The sequence below is a fragment of the Ambystoma mexicanum genome, chromosome 11 (genome assembly GCF_040938575.1).
Source record: "Ambystoma mexicanum isolate Mex_15411 chromosome 11, UKY_AmexF1_1, whole genome shotgun sequence".
NCBI classification, from domain to species: Eukaryota; Metazoa; Chordata; class Amphibia; order Caudata; family Ambystomatidae; genus Ambystoma; species Ambystoma mexicanum.
In genome coordinates this window covers 22,531,201-22,554,082 of record NC_090934.1, presented here as the reverse complement: position 1 = coordinate 22,554,082, position 22,882 = coordinate 22,531,201, and the positions used below count along the sequence as shown (strand labels likewise).

At 46.0% G+C, this 22,882-nt stretch overlaps 1 protein-coding gene across 2 annotated transcripts in view; it reads left to right on the top strand.

Annotated features, from left to right (window-relative positions):
* Positions 1–22,882, top strand: part of LOC138503008 (ornithine decarboxylase-like) — a 309,800-nt gene that overhangs the window by 166,112 nt on the left and 120,806 nt on the right. For both annotated transcript variants that reach the window (XM_069622440.1, XM_069622441.1), the window contains exons 6-7: positions 8,880–9,045; positions 21,693–21,855. In XM_069622440.1, coding sequence (XP_069478541.1) covers positions 8,880–9,045; positions 21,693–21,855 — 329 coding nt within the window. The remainder of the gene's footprint in view (positions 1–8,879; positions 9,046–21,692; positions 21,856–22,882) is intronic.

Genomic DNA, 22,882 nt, shown 5'->3' with positions numbered 1-22,882 from the left:
TGTACAATCCACAGCGTTCCGCCATGTAGCGAGGTGATCGATTAACTGTTTAGTGAATGGGGAATACCGAACACTGTACAAACAGACAATGGACCACCATTTCAAGGCCAAGAGTTACGGAAACTCACTGCACATCTAGGATTCCACCACCAGAAAATCACGCCACTATGGCCACAAGCCAAGGGGATGGTGGAACGATTCATGTCCACAATCAAGTGAACCAGACAAAAAGCCACAGTAGACCAAATATCACTACCTCAAGTGATATGCCAGATGCTGAGGAGCTACAGAAACACATTGCACGAAGCAACAGGACGAACAGCGCTAGAACTCATGATAAGATACAAACCTCAAACTGGTCTCCTGCAAGTAGAAGACTACACGCCTGAACAATACCCAGAAACCTGTTAACAAGACGCAGAAAGGAAAAGGAAAGCGAAGGAATGTACAGATCAAAGGAGGAAAGCGAAGGAACCCCAACTACCAGTTGGTGAGACCGCCTTGGTGAGACAAAGACAGCAATGGAAGACTCATTCAAGGCACGACCCAGAACCGCTCCTAGTCACCGAAGTGAAAGGACCCATGGTGACCTCAACAGGACATAGGTGGGTAATAACCCGGAATGCCTCATTCTTCCGCCGATTATACGTGGAGGTGCCCGAGCCAATGGAGGTGGCAACAGGAGAAGAAGAACAAGAAAGAGAAGAAGGTAATGAACCGCCAGATGCAGAAAGACCAGGGGAGACCCGGGTGTCACATGGGCGGCCGCAGCGAACCACAGGTGGACTCTTGCGCCTCATTGAGCAAATGTAAGCACGTGAACTTTCCGGATACGCAAGGGGGAGGTATTGTGGTCAGAAAACTGGAAACTGGTGGAGGCTCATTTAAGTGGAAAGGACTGGGGACCCAGAGAAGAGGACAGGAGGAGGACAGAAGGGGAGGGGAGAAGGAAAGATTTGGCAGTTGGTGTAGAGAAAGGCCTACACCAGGCACAAAAACAAAGTCAATGGTGTTTTGGCGTATTTATCACAAGGAGACCAAATATGCACTTTGTGTGCATGGCAGGATAGTGGAACAACCATATACATACGGCCATCTTGGCATATGTTTTGCAAGTAATTGTACCTGAGGCAACCATTTGGAAAAATCATTTGTAACCCAGAAAAGGTGGCCTATTGCAATTGCAACGGTGGTGTAAGCCCATCTCTGGAAGTGTCCAAGATGCCAGTGAAAAAGACAGCCCCTTTTGGATCAGAGTTTTGGGGGCATGTTAATGTGCAAAGATACAACATAGTTGGGCTTACCCAAAGGAACCCCTAATGTGCCACTGAAATTGGAACCTGATCTTCAAGCAATTGCAGAAGAACTATGTCGGAACCCTGTACCCGTTTGGATTGGAATATGGTTCTCCCCGTTGCATGTTTGTCACAAAGAAGCAATTTTAGCTATACTTGGACAGGAAGGTGTTCTGCGCCTTGCGTGGTGTAGCCATATTAAAGCCATGCTGGATCTTCTAGTCTTTTTGATCTCTGAATTAATCCAAGAGGCAGAAATGATTATTTTAAGACAAATGTGAAAGGTATTTTTTATGCTAAAGCTCGAGAAAGTCTAATTGCAGAGTGTCAAAAAATGGGTCTAGCTCGAGTTTATCTGACAAACAAACTGTCCTCTGATTTTGACGAGTATTTAGATAAACCTCCCCTGAAACTTGATAGATCATTATATGTTAGATTAAGATTAGAACCTCTGCCTTTGACCTACCTGAAGAAACACAGGGATGCTGCCTGTGATGACTGCTGCACCCGCAGCCTGAACATAAGAGCAAGTATTGAACATTTCTTATTGATATGCCCATTGTACAAGAACCTGAGAAGACTTGTTTTAAAAGACACAATTGAGAGAATCTGGTATAGATCTGTCGCTGAATCAAAACATTTTTGTAATTCAAGGAACTGGAAGATTGTTCTTTCTGCATTGGCTAAATCTATCTCTAGGGAAGGGAGTAGATATCACATCCTATGCACATCTGGAGGTCTATGCACAGCAGGAGGTCCACACACATCTGGCGGGAGGTCTACACACATCTGGAGGTCTACGCACATCTGGCGGGAGGTTTACATACATCTGGAGGTGTATGCACATCTGGAGGTCCACGCACATGAGGAGTTCTACGCACATCTGGTGGGAGGTCTACGCACATCTGGAGGTCTGGCGCAAATTATCTTCCCCACTTTACTGGTTCTATTATCTAATCTGTTGTATTTGGCCCACTCAAGGAGGTCCCATGTGTTGTTAGGTTCCGGAGGGCTCATCTGTTGTGTTATGCCTTGGTCTGTTGTATTGTGCCCACTTCTGGAAGTCTCATGTGATACATTGTGTCCATTTCTGGAGGTCTCCTCTGTTGCACTGTGCCAACCTCCCAAGGTCTCATGTGAAGTACCGAGTACAGTTTTGGAGGCCTCATCTTTTGTACTGTGCCCACTCCTATGAGGTCTCATGTGAAGTATTTTGTTTGTTTCTGGTGGATGCATCTGTTGTATTGTGCCCACTTCTAGTTCTCTTGTTTGAATTATAGTGCCCCTTTCCGGATGTCTCATCTGTTGTTTTATGCACATTTTAGGAGCTCTCTTGCACAGTACTGTGCCCACTTCTGGAGGTCTCTTGAGAAGTACTGTGCCCACTCCTGGTGGTCTCATCTGTTGCATTAACCTGCCTTGTGCCACTCTCAAAGTATTATGGCTGTTTCTGGATGCCTCATCTGCTGTATTGTGCCCAATTCTCGACGTTTCGTGTGAAGTATTGAGTCTGTTTCTTGAGGTCTCATTTGTTGTAGGTTGCCCACTTCTGTGGTCTCAAGTGAAGCAGTGTGGCTATTTCTGAAGGTCTTATGTGAAGTAGTTTGTCCAGTTTAGGAGGCTCTTACATGGAGGTCTAGTATAAAGTATTGAGTCAATCTCTGGCAATCTCATCTGGTCTATTGTGCACACTATTATAATATTAGGGCATTTAAGGGTATTTGTTGAGCGTGAATGTAACTTTGGGATGCAACTGAGCACTTTACAAGTCATAGGGTGAAGTACACAGTGAGGGTAGCAGATCACAAGGGATGAATACAAAGGAGCTAACAACGGGGAGGGAGATGTCCCGGAGGTCTCCTGTAAATTACCTGGCCACTTCTGAAGGTCTCATCTGTTGTACTGTGCCCACTTCTGAAATGTGATATATGAAATACTGCATCTAGTTCTGGGTTTCCATCTAGTGTGTCGTTCCCACTTCTGGAGTGCTCATGCATTTTCTCATGTCAGTTTCTAAAAGGTCTCATCTGTTGTACTGTGCTCACATCTGAAATATTATATATAAAGTACTGTGTCTAGTGCTGATTTCTCATCTAGGTAGCGTGCCCACTTTTGGAGTTCTCGTGTGATTTCTCATGTCCGTTTGTGGAGGTCTCATATGTTGTATTGTGCCCTTCCTGAATGACTTTGGAGGAACTGTGCCCAGTCAGGATGCCATATTTGATGTGGTGGTCCTCTCATGAGTTCACATAAGTACTATTATGACCAGTTCTGGTGGTCCTATCCGGAGTTGTGAGCTGTGTTGTGGTATCCCAAAGAATGCACATACATCAATTTAAGTTAAAAACTTTTATTAGGTAAAAAATTAATTATCAGGGTTAGGTCACTGTCTCGAAAAGACTGTGTCCGGCATTAGGGAAACTTCACATCAATCACCTCTTCTAGTATTTTGCGCAAGTCTTCTCACTTGGCAAGGCTTTAAATTTCTGTTTCCTCCCCCACAATGCCACTGCTCTCTTGTTTCTCTTCCTAATCTTGGCTTAGTCTCTCTGGGTTTATTCTCCGTCGTCCATAATTTGGTATTCCTGAGGGTTTTCGTTTCTTGTTCTGGTTAGTTTCTGAGTATCTATGAGTAATGTGTTAAACGATCCACACTGCAGTTTCTTCTGTCCCTGAAAAAACGTGCTCCAAGCCTAGCATCCTTACGAGAGTTCTCCCCCGGAAGAATCAGGACAGTTCAGTGATCGCTTTTCAAAAAGATGTTCTGGCTGAGGCTAAAGAAGTGTGTAGGAATCTGCATTCCATCCAGCCTGTCAGTATAAAGTAGACTCCCGGGAACATCAACTGCAACCGGATTCAATATGTTTGCCATCTATCCCCCAACCACAGTCCTGGGTCGCAGCAGCAACTACATTGCTTGCAAAATCCTCCTCCTCCCACATGGGACAGTCTTCAACACCTCTAAGGAGAATAAACTAATGGAGGCATGTGGTGAAAAGGTTTTTGCCAAAGACGCTCTTCACCTCTTCACTTTCTCCAGGCTAAATTTGATGCTATGCTGGCTGCCACCAGACCACATTTATGGAGAGAAATTGCGGATTTTCAGCAGTTTTTCCCACTCATCAGGGTATTAGCATCCAGATATGATCTCCACGAGGCTAAAATGATAGATCGGGACTTGACAAAGTCATCAGTCCATCTCATTGATCTGGCTTCCAGAGCCATTTCCATGGGCGTTGACTTGCACCGGGAGCTTGGACCAGAGCTACTCAATTTAGCAAAGATCTATAATATAAAAGTCATCATTGACTAATCCTCTGAAGAGAATGACATATTCTGCTCATCTACCAATGACGAATTGCCCAAGAAAAATACCTCTATCTTGACTGCAAAGTCTTTCACCATTCTTACCAAGACTCCTCAAAAACCTTTTTCATCCTCCAGTCCCATTAAAAATCCATGTCAAAACGTTTCTGGGGTGTGTGTGGTTACCATGAGATAGTCAGACATGACCTCTATCGGACAAAGGGGCAAGCAGCAGAGGTGGTCCACTAAGGGTTTCTTCTCTTCCCCCTTCACTACCTCTGCAGATACAAAAAACAATGAAACTGCCCCCCAGGTCCATTCATCCCCAGCAGGAGGCAGAGGAACATCATGCCTGGTGTACAATTTCAGACTATTCCTGGAACCCGTGGGCCTGTCTCGCTTGGCCTAGTAAGATCGTGGTTGTCGTCCTCCCTCAGTTCCCCCTCCCTTGCCTCGTCGCGCCTTGAAACACTTGTGTATAGGCGCGTTATAAATGCCAAATGATATCATATCATATAATCTGGCCATGCCTCCCTTTCCTCCTTCGTCTGCTCCTCTCCTTCAGGTAGGTTCAGGAGCTGTATTTCTAGAGGTGAACAAACCTTTACGTATGAGGACCATGGAGGAAGTACCCCTCTTGAAAGAGAAAGCCGATTTCATTCACCTCTTTACTGTCCCAAAGAAGAGCCAGGCTGACCCGCAGACACCATTAGATCTTTCTTTCCTCAAACTTCATCTTCCACTAGAAAAATTCAAGATGGCCGGTTCTGATTCGAACTTCCCTTTTCCGAGGAGACTGGTTGTGCGCTGTGGATCATTAGGACGCCTATTTACACATATCTATTGCATCAGCACACAAGTAATTCTTGTGTATCACTTTGGCGTACTACCATGTCCAATGCTGTGCACTGCCATCCGGTCTGAATACAGCACCTCATGTATTTACAAAGTGGATGGCTCCAAGCAGCTCATCTGCGTCACCAGGGGATACCCAAACCGGGACGCAGTGCTCCAGACAAGATATTCAGGTGGGAGTATTTTACTCCCTATTTTGAAACTTTCAGCGTAAATGTGATTTCAAGAGAGTAAAATGACTTTTCTCCTTTGCAAGAGAGTAAAATGTATGTGACATCCAGCCGACGTGTGCAAAAACTGTATGGAAATCATTACTATGCAACAGCTTTCTGCATTGTGACAGAATACAACTTTCATTATTTCTCTAAGGTCTGGCCATTTGATCTCTCCTGTATATATTTAAATGTTGAAAACACAAAAACATAGCCAATTACATAAGGAAAAATTAAATGTATTGTGTGTTTTGAGGTTCGTTAGCAGAATTGTCTTTTGATGTTTAATGAAATTCCTCATTTTTGCGTTGGATGGGACCTGTTTCACCCTGGGTGGCCAGGGTGATGGGGGAATGTTGACTCCCCTGGTTTTGAGATATACCTGAGTGACTTAGAAGATGCGATTCCATCACAAGGTGGGAGAAAGGCACCTGGCCCAGACCATATTCCAACTGATTTGTATCGGGACAAACTAGTTGAGTGGGCCCCTAATTTAAGGCAGTTGTTTAATGTGCTCCTTCACAAAGAAATTGTTCTGCCATCTTGGAGAAACGCCACAATAGATCCCATCTACAAAAAAGGTGGGAGGGAAGAACCAGGGAACTACAGGCCCTTCTCACAATTGGACAGTGTAGGCAAAATATTTGCAAAGGTGATTTTGAAACAACTCTAGGCCTGGGTAGACACCAATGACATCATCGACCCCCTGCAGGCTGGTTCCCGAAAAGGAATGAGCCCGATCGATCAGTGTTTCATATTGCACCTTATAGTACAAAAGTATGCCACATTGAGGCAGATAAGACGATATGATGTCCTTATGGACCGCAAAACGGCTTTCAATGGGGTGCCCCAGAAAATGTTGTGGCAGGTGCTGTTAAGAAGGGGTGTTCCTAAAGATTTACTTGCCACAGTACATCAGCTGTATTCAAACAACACGGGATCAGTTCATTGGGATTTGGGGGGTGCTATCACTGTACCTTTTTTGATTAGCAAAGGGGTGATGCAAGACTGTATCCTTGCCCCCCTTCTCTTTTCGATATACATTGAAGAGGTCATTGGAGCACTTTGTGCAAATTGTTTGAACCGGCCAAGATTGGGTGACGAATCGGTCCCAGGTTTATTTTTTGCAGACGACGCAGTGCTATTGGCCACCCAACCAATGAGATTAAGGGCGACTTTCAAGACTATGTTAGAGAAATGTGAGGAGTTAAATTTTGAAGTCAATATTGGGAAGATCAAGGCATGAGTCTTTCGACCTAGATTATCCAAAACTTCCAAACTTGCTGTTCATATAGATAACTATGCTTTGGAACAGGTACAATTCTGTGATCATCTTGGAGAAACGCCATAATTCACCACTTCACATGGAGCTGGGCCTCCGCCAATCACGATAGAGGTTAGTCTTAGACCAGTCCTTTATTGGTTGAGAGTTTTGTGTTTACCGTCTTTACCCAACTACAGAGCAGCACTTATTCATGCAATGGGTCTGAAAGGAGGGAAGAGTTTCATTGGCTGCGCCACGGAAAATCTAGTTTGTGTGAATTGGGCCACGAATCCTTATGGATAAGCCCATCTTTAATCAACAGAACACATCTAGCGAGTGTAAAAATGGCAGCTGTGGACCTCACTTTGAGAAAATTGATGGATGCATGCAGCTTGCGCCGTATGGGTCAAGAATACCTAGGGTGTAAAACCGAACTAGGTTTTGCAGAGTATTTGGACGAGGCTAGGCCACCTATCGCACAGCACTTGTTTTAAAACGAAGGTTTAACATTCCAAGTGTTGCTACTTTTACCAGGTGCTGGGGGGAGGCTAACGACACTTCATGCCCGATTTGTGGACATATGTCTTAAGTTCCGGCTCATTTCTTATCTGATGGGGAGAGTCTAACGACTGTACATGCCCGGTTTGTGGACATACGTTTTAAGTTCTGGCTCATTTATCTGATGGGGAGAGTCTAACAACACTACATGCCTGGTTTGTGGACATACGTCTTAAGTTCCGGCTCATTTCTTATCTGATGGGGAGAGTCTAACGACTGTACATGCCCGGTTTGTGGACATACGACTTAAGTTCCGGCTCATTTCTTATCTGCTGGGGAGAGTCTAACGACACTACATGCCTGGTTTGTGGACATACGTCTTAAGTTCCGGCTCATTTCTTGTATGATGGGGTGAGTCTAACGACACTACATGCCCGGTTTGTGGACATACGCCTTACGTTCCGGCTCATTCCTTATTTCGTGTAATGACTACAAGGCATTGAGAGCAAAATACTGAACACCATGGCTCATTCTAAAGGAAGTCCGAACCACGAATGAAGCAGTGCTACTGATTAGGCAGTCATTTGACACAGATTTTGTGCTTATTTTCATTAAGTGCATCCGCCATGTGTGGTGGTGTAGAAGTATGCCCTGTTTGCTTAAATGTTTTGGAACTGTATTTTTATTTCTTATTGAAGGAATCTGTTATGGAATGTGACGTGTCAAGTCCAAAGGATTTTTAGACCTTGGGCCTCATCACGAGTTGAGCTGTATTCCCGGCTGTAATACCGCTGACTGTAATAGCCCTACCACCGACCGGCCCGGTGGTATTACCACCGGATCACGGGCTGGGCCTAAACAGTAAATCCCCATTCCTGATTGGGTCCATTGGATCCAATGGGGAATTTTCGGTGCTAATACTGCGAGCTAATACAGTCGGCTGTAATACCGCCGAAAACAGGGATTATCACCTCCAGAAAAAATCTGGAGGTAAAACAGCCGATTTAGCACCCAACTCATGATAGAGCCAGCCCTTAAATGCAGCGTTAATACTGTTACCACTGCATTTAAGGAATACAGTCAAACTCGTGATGAGGCCCCTTGTGTTGACTTGTATCCCAGATTCTGAATGTAATGTACATGTTTGTATTGTCTTGCTTTCTAGTTATCTAAGGGTTCCAAAGCCTTCTGTGACTAGTAGCTAGCTCATGGGTTAAGCAGTTGCCTCCAACATATGGGATGCCTGCACTTGGTAAACTGAGTACCATTACATTTGGTAATAAGAGCAGCTGTTATTCCTGCACTTAGAAGCTGGCGGAATACAGTGCGAAGCGCTGTACATGAACCTGATGGTATTACTGTGCTTAGGTAAGCAATGGCTCCTTCAGAAAGCAGATGATTCCAAGGGTTCATGATATGAAATTCACTGGCTCTTCTTTCCCCATCCAGCTTCCACGTGGGCAGTGTTTCCATCGACCCTCAGACCTTTGCGCAGTCCATCGCAGATGCTGGGATGGTGTTTTCCCTGGGCAAGGAGCTGGGCCATGACATGCATCTTCTAGACATCGGCGGGGGATTCCCTGGTTCCGCAGATTACTATGAGGAATTTGAGAAGGTACCCACACTTTTATCAACTTTACGCATTATTTGCTTTTCAGAGACGACATTCATTCTTGGGCTAAATTCATCAACCTAAGAAAGGCCAAAACCATTCAGGCTTCCAAACCGACCCAGACATGTATGTATATATAAGGGTGCAGAAGTAACGGTCGGGCACAGTGGTGGCATGGGTTTAGACAGAAACTTTCATTACTTATGCCTCTCTATCCCTAAAACTAGGAGGGATTTCCCTGCCTCAAAGAAAACCACGGAAATTGCCAGAATGCCCGAAACTAAAAAGCCTGTCCCTGCCATGTCCCAAAAGCCTAACACTAATAACCGAAAGCCACTGTGCAAGGGTGATCTCTCCAAAAGGTCAAGTGTTCCTTGTGGTTCAAACCAACAGAAAAGATCCCAGTCTCTCGGGTGATCAGAAGTGATGAAAATAAAGAAAATTCACAAATGCAGAACTCCCGGGCTCGGTCGTGATCCTTCTCCTAGGTTCCTTCTTGTTCTACTTTCTTCCTTTAAGGCCTCTTGGGCCTGTAGTCTACTAAGCAAATGTCAGTGGATATTTCACAAGAACAGGTTTCTTGCACACACGCTGCTTTATCCCACCAGCTTGGCACAATCCCTTTGCCAAGTGTAGGATCCCTTTCTCATTCATTGATCTTCTCTCACTTTGAGTGCGCGCCCCAGACTCGTAGTATTCACAACGGCTTGGTTTACTCTCCGGCCAAGCAAATGCCTTCTCATGGACTTGGGTGCGGGACCCAGACTTGCAATGATATGATATGATATGATGTGGCATTTATAACGCGCCGGTACACAGGTATTTCTAGGGCCGACAAGACAAGGAGGGGGACCAACGGAGGTCAAAATAACGATTTTACTAGGCCTTGTATCATTCAAATCGCCAAAGTGTGGGGAAGAGGCAAGAAGAGAAGTGCCAGGGGGGAGTGGAGGAGGTAAGTGCAGTTAACCCCCAAGTGCAAACAATGGGTGGCTCATAAGTACAGAGAGATGGGACTGTAGGATTTCAGATACAGACCCTTAGGTACTTGGGAGCCTGGATGCAGTGCAAGGGCAACTGGACATGCAGGAGCCTGGGCCCAAATTCAGAGGGTGACCAGATGACCAGTGCGCGGAGCAGTCCGGTCCATCAGCAGGAGAGAGGAAGAGAGAAAGAGGAAGTGAAAAGGAAGGTCTTTAGGTGGTTCTGCTCAACTTCCAGAAAGGCAGGGAGGCTGTTCCAGAGGGAGGCCCCAGCTGAGAAGATAGATCTGCCCCCAACTCTCTGCTTGGAGAAGCATCTGACCCTTAGAGAGTTGGATGTGGATGAGCGGAGAGCTTGAGAAGGAAGATGTTTTGGAAGTGAAAGTTGGAGGTAGAGTGGTCCTCGTCCCCAGAAAGCCTTGTGGATGATGCAGAGGGTGTTGAAGTTGATCCCTGCAGCCACGGGGAGCCAGTGAAGAGATTTCAGAGCTGGAGAGATACGATCCCTGGGCTGGAGGCCAAGGACAAGACTTGCATTGTCTGGAGTGAACAGGGGAAAGGAGGAGAAAGGAGAAGGAGAGGCGCTCTAAGACGGGCCAGGAGTGGTAGAGGAGGAGTAAGAGGAGGTAGAGGAAGTGAGGGTGGACAGGATGTCCTGAGTATTAGTAGTGAAATGAGAGGCCAGGGCTGTGCTAAGGGCCTGGGAGGGAACAGGAGAGGTAGAGACTGCAGCAGGATTGGCCAGCTCCTTGCTGATTTTGAAAAGTTCGGCCGATTTGTTAGATGCTGCAGAGATGTGTGCTTGGATGTAGGCTCTCTTCTTAGAGAGTCTGTACTGCCTTCAGAGCAGGTGGCAGGCCAGTTAGTCAGGGGGTGCGCCCGATGCCCTCCACTTCCTTTCCGCTGCACTACACTTGCATTTAAGGGTGGCAAGGTCGGAATCGTACCAAGAGTTTCACTTGGATTTGGGCTTCAAGCAGATCCTCATGACAGGGGCAAGGACATCCAAAGTGTTAGAGATAGAGAGATGAGGGTTAGAGAGGGCTGTGTCAGGGTGTGAGTCAGACAATGGTGCAGGAGGAGGAGAGAAAGTAGCAGCGAAAGCCTCAACTGACACACGCTTCATGGGTCAAATGACCGAGAAGGTAGGTGGCAGTGCTGGAGTCGCCTTGACCTGCGGGGAAGAGAGAGAGAGGTGGCAATAAAGGAGAAGTAATCACTCGAAGAGAGAGGAGTGAGAGGTCTGAGGAGATCAGAACATCCAGGGTGTGCCCTGCAGAGTGAAGAATAGAGAGAGAGAGAGAGAGAGAGAATCACAGAGGTTGCGAAAGAGTCCTGAAGAAGAGCTGGTAGCATCCAGGACGATGTTCAAGTCTCCGATGAGAAGTTGAAAGGTAGAGGCAAGGAGCGAGGAGGAGAGCTCAGCCCACTATGAGGGGCAAGAGGGCGACCTGGCCAAGCGCCTTGTAGACAGTGGCCACAGTGAGAGAGAGACCAGGAGAGATAGAGAGCCTGCAGACCAGGCATTCAAAGGAGGAGTAGTGCTGCACTGCAGTGATAGAAGCAGGGATACACTCCTGGAAAATCAAGGCTACACCCCCACTGGTTCGGTTGATTCTGGGTTCAAAGAGGATTTTGTAGCCATCAGGAAGGAGAGTGTCGAAACTACAGTATGCAGGACGGTTTGGTTTACTCTCCTGCCAAGTAATTGCTTTCTCGTGGGCTTGCATTGCAGGTCCCGGACTCGCAAAATGCAGAATGCCTTGATTTACTCTACTGCCAAGCAATTGACCTGTTACATGGGTGCAGGTCCCAGACTCACACTGTAGCGTTGTATCGCTTAGTCTGTTCCCCAGCCAAGCACACAACTCTTCGTGGTTTATTCCTTTTTTAGTTAGATTCCTCAACCTTCTTATTCTTGGTTTCTCATAAGGCTGCGGGTCCCCGACTTGCACTTCATTCCAAGAGTTCTAGACCCTCTTATTCGAGCTTTCGCTGTCACCCTCTTGCTTCCCCCAGACCTCCAGCACCTCTCGGGTAACCTGCATACCTGTGTGTCTTTCTCGTGCAGGTAGAAGCATTTTCTAAGCAGCTGCTTCCTTTTCCAAGGCTCTCGTAGTGTTTGGGGAATGGACTTTGTGTGCAGCAGCTCTGCAGACGCCTGTTTCTTGCCGGTCCCCGAGAAGTGTCATACACACGGCTGCATGCCACATCAAGAGTCTATGCAGATAAGACCACATCACCCCGGGACTCATCGAGCTTTAATGACTCCCACTGCATGCACAAATCACCTTCAGGTCTTGATGCATCATCTATAAGGCAATCGCCTTATGTCACCCAGCTACCTTGCGAAGAAACTCAGCATCTCAGGCAGATAGCGCACCACCAGAAACCTGAATTTCTTTCTCTGACACAGCTACCCTCGCCTCTTTCCTCTCTACCTCTACCAACTACTCAGACTAGCCCCTGTCTCACGGGCACTGGAGACAGCACAAGCATTGTCTTTAATTTTTCCTTCACCCCAAGCCCCCTCTTGCCCTCTCTTCCCGCCTTTCTTTTTTCAAATGCCACATGGCCCCTTTCTTGAAACCCTATCCGATCGTTTTCTCATTATCTAACATCTCAGTGATTCCCATCCTTCTTCTGTGATGATCCTGACTCCCTCCTTTCCTTAGTACTTCCTCTCTCCTTTTTTCCAGTGTAACTTCAATCCACACATAACCTCAACTAAAGTATTGTGTCCTTTGCTTCCTTTGCTCCAATCTCATAATCGTATTCAATGCTCCGCCCCCTCCTTGTACAGCTCTGGGTCCGTTCTTGATTTCATCTTCTCTTCTCTTCAATCACTCATCTAGGCCTCTTCTTTGTACTCCTCTGATCATTTCCTACTTTCTTTTCCCATTTCTCCTCCAACACTTCCCTCCCCTCTTACTAAGTCTTACCACTTTGCCACGTTCTTTGTAATATTAAATCTTTCGACACTTCTTTCGATATCTATTCTCAAACCCACTCTCCAACCCAGGCTTACTGACCACCTTCATTCCTTCATCCACTGCACGGAAAGCTGCTGGAAAGAATCTCACTCCCTCTCTGACCATACACTACTTTTGTCTCTTCGTTCCTCATATGTCTCTACTCTTCTCGCTGCTACGAAGCAATATTTTCCCAACATTATCCTGTCTTACTCTCCTCATCCCTTCAATTTATTAACTTTTTGAACGCCTTCTCTTTCCTGGCACTCATTACTCTGCTTCCTCCTCCCCACTCTCTCTCCGATCTTGTGAACATTTTCTCCCGCAAAGTTCTCCAACTACGCTCCTTTCTTGCCTCTTCTGACTTCTTCTCCTCCTTCCCAGTTCTTCTCCTATTTTATTCTTTTACTCAACTTGGATACTGCCCATTATCTTCACTATGCTCATCCCACTGCGTCCTTAAGGCCCTTCTGCTTCGCACCCTCTCCTCCTCCACCTTTCCTTCAGATTTCAAACATTCCTTCATTCTCCCAATTCTGAAAAAACCTTTGCAGGATCCTTTAGTTTATTCTCATTTTCGGCCCATTTCCCTTGTCCCATTTCTTTTGAAACTTCCTGAATGCATCTTCTACTCTCATGTTTCTTGCTCAGCGTTCTCTTCTTCCTCTACACCAATATGGCGTTCAACCCGTGCCTTCTACTGAAACTGCTGTGCTACACATCACTAACTCTCTTGTATCTACATGCCGTGATAAACCCCTTTCCATTCTTATCCTACTTGACCTCTCGGCTGCCTTTGACACCATTGATACACTTTTTTCTCTGGGCTTCTCTGATTCCGTTCTACAATGGTTGAGCTCCTACTTGTCTAATCATACGTTCTCTGTATATTTGACTGGTAGTCATTCTCCTTCACTCCCCTTTCAGTTTGGTCTCCCTCAAGGTCTGTTTTTGGCCATCTGCCTTTCTCTCTCTACACCTCTCTTCTTTCCTCCATCATTGCTAAATGTGTCTTTCCATTCACTTCTACACTGATGACTCCCTGATCTTTGTATCCTTTTCTGCCTTTTCTGGCGCTCTTCATTCTCTTTCTCGTGCTTTCCTCATCGAAATACAAACCTGGATGTACCCTTGCTTTCTCCACCTAAATGCCTCTAAAACTGAAGTTCTCTTCTTCCAGTCCTCAAATATTTCCTCTTCCCTCTCCCCTACCCCCCTCGTCTAAGCCTGCCCTTCTGTCATTCTCCTTGTAATCTTGGAGTCCTCTTTCACCGGTCGCTTTCCTTTTTTTCCCACAACTGTTTCTTGTGTCTGTCATTTTCATCTGTTTCATTTTCACAAAATCCCTCCTCTGCTTTCTCTCAATGGGATAAATATGCTTGTATCTGCATTTATATTCTCCCGTCTTTTCTATTGTTCTGCCTCACTCATATGCCTCCCCGCCTTCCAGTTTGCTCCCCTTCAATCCATTTCAACTTTGCAATAGGTAATCTATTCTGCCCTCCTCCCGCTCCTCTTTCTCTTCCTTCCTCCCTTCATTCTCATGTCTGGCTCTCCTTTGAGTCTCAGCTTCTGTTTCAGTTCCTTACGATCTTCAAATTCTTCAAATGTGTACATAGTCTTTCTCCTCCTTATCTCTTTATTCCTCTCCCTGTCCCTTACACTGTCAATTCCAATTTCTTCTAATTCCCTGTACTTGGTATCACTTTCTTTCCATCTCCCTACTAGCTCCCAGACAGTAGAACGCACTTCCTCTGTCTTTATTTGATCCTTTTCTTCCTTAAAAATTATTTCCTGTCGCTTGAAAACCTTTCTAATATCTTCACCAGCCTAGTATGAACTATTTTCTGTGATTTATTTTTGCTCTTCACTTTTATTGTACTGTCCTCTCACAGCACTTTGACGATAAGCGCTTGATAAATAAATAAAATACAACATACTTAACATATGTGTGACATGTGTGACATACTGGATGACCTCCACAACATCACTGACAATGGACACATAGCCCTTCTAGTTCTCCTGAACCTTTCTGCAGCTTTTGACACCATCACCACACCACCGTCCTAAACATCCTTTACCACAGGATGAAACTCAAAGGCACTGTTCGCTGCTGGTTTACTGACAGGACACACTTTGTCTCCATGTCCCCCGATCAATCAAACTGCACCACCGTCAAGTACAGAGTATAACAAGGTTCTTCCCTATCTCCCATCATCTTCAATCTATATGTCAAATCCCTCTGACACACTCATAATCACAACAACCACGTTCACTAGTAAGCAGATAACACATACATATACTTCCAGATATCCTCCCCCTCAGAACTCCACACCCTCTTAAACTTTATCTCCATATCACCACCTGATTGGCCACCTACTTCCTAAAACTCAACCCATCCAAAACAGAATAGCTCCTCAATCATCCCCCAGGCACAAACCAACCTCACTCCCTGGATCAAATAACTCATCACTGACAACAAAGTCATATCCCTTTCGACACAAGTAAAGTCCATAGACTTCGCCATCCACCCCCTGCCTGTCCCTTAAACACCACATAGCTGCCGTGACCAAAACATGCAATCGCCGTACACCTTCTACACAAGATAAGACACAACGTTCCCCTTGACAACTTATGTACCGTTGTCCAGGCACTAGTTCTCTCCAAGCTTGACTACAGAAGCACAATCCTCACTGCAATTACCAAAGATTCAGAAATACAAAACGTGACAACAAGACTCATTCTGCACCTAGCCAAACACTCACATATCATCCCATCCCTCTCCCATAATATGATATGATAGGTTAGTTATAACACGCTTAATACCCAGAGGTGTCTAAGCGTGGATACGGGGATCGAACCTGTGGTGGTCTGTGTCATCTTGCTTCCAAGGCGAGCACGTTGCCCCTGAGCTATCCTCCTGAGACCATCTCCAGTTGCTTTGAAAGGCCTCTGCATCATGTACAAGGCCATCCACTTCAAAACACCATTCTACCTTCACAACCAATTGAAACCCATAGCCCACACAAACACCAGACAAGCCAACCAAAGTCTCCAAAACATTCCACTCTGCAAAGTAACCTGCAAACAAAAACAATAATTTACCCAATGCGCAATGTGGTGCGTCAGACTCAGGAGCCGCATAAGAGGTCATGGTTTAGACTTCTAAAAAGAAAGAAGAATACAAGGAGGTCATCAGTAAGTCTTCCAAAAGCTGAATCTAACCCAAGTGCTGACCCTGGACAGATAAAAAAGGACTGACACGTGTTGACCAGGACAGGTCTCTAAAAGGTTTCTTTCCTGATAGCTGAAGCGGTGGTTGGCTTCCAGTGGAGTAACTTTGCTGAAAATGTTGGGGTGGGGAGGGACATTCCAGCTAAAGGAAAGGGGCCCCTGCTGAATGAGGGGGACACAATGGTGTGCCACGTAAATTGGGTGGTGGAGGGCAAACACCCTTGTCCCCCTCCTTAAATTACACCCATGTTGGCTTCTGAGCCCTACCCAAATGTCTCTCTGAAGGTTTTGAGGCCTTGTGCCTGGCTGGACAATTCAGAGTTTTGACACAAATGTCTCTTAAGTCTTCTTTGTTTCCTTGTACAATAGCCTTTCACGATGCCAATTAAATTGTGATTTCTGAACTCTGAAGCATGGTTTCTTTCAATCAACCTTGGGGTTGTATGTCTCTCTTGACACGTTCTTGTCTTGCTGCTTTCACCCCTTTTTGGGGTCTGGACGCTCTCACCCTGTTGTGGATTTTTGAGTCTCTTGCCCATTCTTGGGGTCGTTTGGCTTTCACCCCACCGAGGGTGCGCTGATTTTTCACCCCACAGTGGGGTATTGTACATTTTACACCTTCTTGGAGTTGTTTGGCTTTTACCCCGCCTGGGGTCTTCTGGTTTCTCACCTCGCTGAAGGTTATTGTATCTCTTACCCCTTCTTGGGGCCATTTGGCTCTCACCCCTCCAAGCGTCTCCTGGTTTCTCACCTTATCGTGGGCTATGGTATCGATTACCCCTTCTTAGGGTCGTTTGGTTTCACGCCACCCACTTTGTACATTTTGTGAAGATTCGACAAATAGCACTTGGGTTAGAAGCATCTACAGAAGTGCTCTTCCAATGCAGAGTCTAAGTTAACCATAACTAGAGTCACTGTCTCCAACTCTGTGCCATACATATAAAATTAATATAAACTAATATTAGTATATATTAATTCATTAATCGATTGGGAGCCCTCCTAGCCACACACAACATCCACATCCACCATTACACCAACGACACACCACTTTTCTCAAGATTGACTCCATTAATGACATCCATACGCTCAAAACATGCCTCGCGCTGATCCAGTCATGGATGTCCAGTGCATACGTGAAGCTCCACCCCTCCAAGACTGAATTCCTACTCCTCACCAACAACACTGAACACCCAGACATACAGATCTGGCTATCAACCATGAATTCTGAGGGCTTCACACCTGAGCTCACCTCCTGCGCCAAGTGCCTGAGGTTCCACATCGACAAACACCTCCCATTCAGACACACATAGCTAAGAAAACTCAGACAGCTTGGCATCAGCTCTCCCTCCTGCAGAAAGTCAAGCCCTCCCTCCGGACTGCTTTGTTTGTTTGTTTATTTTATTTATATAGCGCAGACCAGGCCCAAAGGCAACCGGGCGCATATCTTGGCAGAAAGTTACAGGTATAAAATATCATCACAATGGTACCAACAGATTGTGAACAAAATATACAGAATATACAATTGACGTTACAAAACAGAGCAATAAGCGGAACAGTAGTGCCGGAACAAAGAAGAGCTAGGTCCCAGATGGCCCATCAGAGTCAAAAGGCAGTTGTTAGTGAGATGTAACTAGCCAAAGCTTGGCTTTATGTTTGAATAGGTTAAATGACGGTAAGGATCTGATAGTGAGTGGTACAGTGTTCCAAAGCTTGGCAGCCTGGACAGGGAAGCTGGCACCCCCAGCTGTATGAAGCTTGAATCTAGGGATTTCAAGACCGTGGGACTGTGCAGATCTGAGTACTCGCGTTGGAATATGTTGAGTGAATCGGGAAGCTAGATATGAGGGGGCCTGGTGGTTAACACATTTGTATGTAAGAGTGAGTGCTTTCAGTGAGATCCTTTGGGCGACTGAGAGCCAGTTGAGGTTCTTCCTGGTTTCTGAGATGTGGGCAGATCGGGGGATATTAAGAGCCGCTCTAATGGCGTTATTTTGGGTAGTCTGCAGTTTGTTAAGATTGCCCTGGTTAGTGCCTTGGTACAGTGCATTACAATAGTCCAGTTTGGACATAACCAAGGTCCTGGCCAGGGTAATGCAATTCTGGGCGGTAAGGAATGGGCGACAGGCTGAGATCAATTTGCAGGTGTAGGCAGCCGCGGCAGCCACTGCATTGATTTGTCGGGTGAGATTCAAGGAGGCATCCAAGTAGATACCCAAAGTTTTGGTATCTTTAGATACTTTAATTAGATTACCGTCAATGTTAAAGGAGCCGAACAGGGGACTTAGTTTGTTAAGTCTCTGTTGCGTGCCTAAGATGAGAAGCTCAGTCTTGTCGTCGTTGAGGCACAGCTCGTGCTGGGCCATCCATGCTTGAATGACAAGGTAAATGTCATTGAGGGCTTTGGAGTCAGCAATGTAGTCACCAGTAATGGGTATGAGTATCTAGGTGTCATCGGCGTAGTTCGTGTAGGTGACACCCAGATAGTCAAGCACATCAAATAATGGTTTGGTGAAGACATTATAGAGAGTAGGGGAGACACAGGACCCTTGCGGGACTCCACACGGGACTGGTGTAGGGTCTGCAGATGCGGTAGGTGAGAAAACTCTCATGTGCCTGTTGTCGAGGAATGACCTGATCCAGTTGGATGCGTTGTCGGAGAAGTGGGCAGCGGACTTCAGGTGCCGACATAGTATTTGGTGGTTGACCAAGTCGAAAGCAGCGGAAAAGTCCAGTAGTAGTAGAAGGGCCAGTTTACCGTTGTCTTTAAGGTCCTCAATTTGGGTTTTGAGGTCAAGAAGAGCTGTTTCGGTCCCATGCTTGGGTCTGAAGCCAGACTGTCTTGAGCCGAGGAGGTTATTAGTTTCTAAGTAGTTCTGAATCTGCAGGTATGCTGCTCTGTCAAGTATTTTAAGTAGGAATGGTACAGTGGTAATAGGTCTGTAGTTAGTTGATGTTTCAGGGTCCACATTCGGTTTTTTTAGGAGAGGGATAACCCATGCGTCCTTTAAATTGTTGGGTACCGTTCCTGATAGGAATGAAGAGTTGATGAAGGTGGTTATGAAAGGAGCAAGGTCCTGTGCCGCTTCCTTAATGATAGGTGCTGGGCAGGAGTCACCTTGGCAGTTAGAGGGTTTTAGGTTGCGAATGATGTTTTCGACCTCGAGGATGGTGAGTGGGGTGAAGCTGAAAGGGGTGTGAGTAAAGGAGGCCTTTGGCGTAGTGGAGGGTTTAGTGGGGGGGTTGGTGAGTAGGGTAGTTTGTTTGGCGTTAATCTTTGATTGCAGGGTGGTGATTTTGTTGAGGAGAGCGTTTTGGATGTTATTGCACCATTGGCTGTCTTTAGTGCAGGTATCAGGGACGGGGGAGGGGGCTTCCAATTCTTTAAGGATTTTAAACAACTCCTTAGTGTTGGATTCTGCTTGTGTGATACGTTGGTTGTAAGTCTCCTTTTTTGCTTGTAAGATTGCTTCCTTGTAGTTGTGGGTGGCGATGATGAGGCGTTCTTTGTTAGGGTCGCATGGGTGGCTCTTCCAAAGTGATTCAGCCTTGCGTTTTTCTTTGCGTAAGGCTCGTAACTGCGGGGTGAACCAGGAATTCAAATGGGCTTGTTGTTTAGCTTTCCGTAATTTAAGCGGAGCTATATTATCAATGGCTTTGAGAAGTGTTTCATTGAAGATGTCTACTAAGACTGTAGGGTCGTTGTGTTGGGACACACATTTGTTCAGGATAGGAAGGATGAGTGGGAGAAGTTTATCCCTAGTGATGTCTTTTTTGTTCCTTGTGGGAGTGGCTGGAGCTATCGTGGGAGAGGTGAGAGGGTTGGTCGCTGGAAGGTGGAAAATGATGATGTGGTGGTCGGACCAGGCACAAGCGTGGTTGGAGCTTATGGTAGTGTTGCAATTGAGATCAGAAATCCAATCGAGCGTTCTACCTTTGATATGGGTAGGTTTGTCAATGCGCTGTTGGAGTCCAAAGTTAGCTAATGTGACAGCGACTTCAGAGGCCAAATGATCCTTAGGGTCATGTAGGCCAAGGTTGAAGTCACCTAGAAGCAGTACCTGAGAGTTGGGTTTCGTATTGACAGTCAGAATGGCTGTGATCTCATCTATGAAGGAGCTAAGTGGTCCTGGGGGTCTATAGATGAGGTGGAGGGTAGCAGTGTTAGTTGGAGATAAGGTGAGTTTCACGGAGAGGGATTCTGCACAACTGAGCTCTGTGTTGGGGATGATTCTAAGTGTGATGTTATTTCTATGTATGAATGCGACTCCACCTCCTTTGGATGTTGATTGTCGGTCAGCTCTAAGGATAGAGTAACTGTTGGGGATAGCGAGGGAAAGAAGTGGTCCTATCCCACCTGAATGGCACTGGTCCTATCCCACCTGAATGGGGGCAATGCCCTCCTCAAAGGCCTCTCGTCATCCTCCCTTGTTCCCCTGAGAAGTGTCCTACATGCGGCTGCATGCCTCATCAAGGGTCTATGCAGATACAACCACATCACCCCAGCCCACATTGAGCTTCACCGACTCCTACTGCACGCACAAATCACTTTCAAGTCTTGTTGCATCATCTAAAAGGCAATCGCCATGAAGTCACCTAGCTACCTTTCGGAGATACTCAGAATCTCGGACAGACAGCGCACCACCATATGCCAGGACATGTGCAGACTTGAAATGCGCTGCTGCAAAAAGGAAAGGACCACAAAACAAGCCTTCTCTGCCTACGCCCCACGACTATGAAACCTCAGGCCCGTCAGCATCAGACTCGCTCCCACTCCCCTACAATTCAGAAAGAACTTAAGACCCACCTCTTCAGGTAATCTCTCCACCTCAACACCTAGGCCACCATGTCACCTCTCGGGCCACATGACTCGCTAGACTCTGCCTGCCCTTCTCCTCCCTGCCACCCGGAACCGCTTTACACCACCTGTGCGCCCTTCTGTATCCCACCCCCTGCTGTATATCCGTTCTGTTGTATGCCTCTGTGAAGCGCTCCGTTGCTTCTCAGAGCTAGGTCCGCGCTCAATAAATACCATAGTAATAATATTGATGTAAATGATGTAGCAATACTTACCGTATTTTTTTATACTTGACATTATCATATTATTGATATGTACTATTAAAATATTGGTAGGGATTATACCATATTGTACAGTAACCTAATATGGAAGAACTTGTGTAAATCTACCATTTTAGTATATCATAATTTTTTCTTCTTCCCCAATATGTTTTTGAAGGCAATGTTTTTGTCCCTGCAATATAATTACTGTATTTCTTTTTTAAACTTGCAAGTTTGTGACCTTGTGATAATGGAATATGCGCTGTATTCCTTACATATCTCCCATGACTCGTGGGATATCTGTAACACACCGCGCGGTGTACCACTTGTTCGGCTGCCGTGCTGCAATACAGGAGTGATGAAGTCGTGAATATATCATCGTTTTTCTCCCTTTGCCTTCCATCAGATATCTGCTGTGATAAACACTGCCTTGGACAAGCATTTTCCAGAAGGCTGTGGGGTGGAGGTCGTGGCAGAGCCTGGACGGTACTATGTGGCATCAGCCTTCATCTTGGCTGTCAACATCATTGGCAAAAAGGAATTACCCTTGGAGGAGACAGGTTTGGACGGTAGGTTTAGTTGCACCGTTCAGGGTCCCACAATGAATGGTGAAATGTGGACATCTCTCAGGTTGAAACCTACGTACTGCTTGGGCAATTAAACTCTGCCGCAGTCCCACCACCTTGTCTGATGCACCAACTGCCAAGTCCTTCGTAGATCAATCTGTGTCTCTCGACCGCCGAGGTCTGTGCTGTAATGTAGGTTCATTCTCCGCCTGATTCGCCCGTTGCTGTTACATGTTATGCTATGTGGGATTTGCATAGTTCACCTCTGCCCTTTGCTCTACTTTATGCACGGATGATCTCCTTGTGCTCTTGCTGCATTGGCCAGAAGTGGTGGGAAGTCGCGGTGTATATCTGAGGGATTGGTGAAGAGGCATTCCTGGTAAGGGGGCTGGATATCTAATGGAGAAACCTAATGACCCACTCCATCATGTTCCAATCTGGGTCTTATGGGTGGCGTTCCTGGCCAGGAAGCTAACAACCTAACAGCCCTCTCCTTTGCCTTCAGGTTTCAGTTAGTTGAAGTGATATTGTGTGTGTGTGTGTGTGTGTGTGTGTGTGTGTAGTGGTATGAGGCGGGAGTGCTTGTAAGATTTTACCACTCTTGTCATATGACCATGTGTGTCAGAGGGTATTCTGGAGGTCATTGATTATCTCTGGTGTTCCCTATTCCTGGCTACAAGTCGTAATGTAGGTCTAGTGCAGCGGTATTCAAACTGTGGGGCTTGACCCCCGGGGGGCTCTGGCCTCATGTCCAGGGGGGAACGCACATCCACAGTCTAAATTTAAATTAGTTTGTATTTTTTAAAATCTTTTTATTCAATTTATTTTTGTCTAGACTGGAATCTAGATTCTAGACTAAAAACACATCTGGTCTTCAGCTTGCACTCAATATCCTGGGTAATGGTACCATTTACTTGCATACGGCTATCATTACACTACATTTCGTTCAGTCTAGATTCTCATTACAGTTTCTGAAAAGCCTTCACAACTTTGGTGTATTGCTGATCTGAAAAGCGTAGGGCTGACCTTG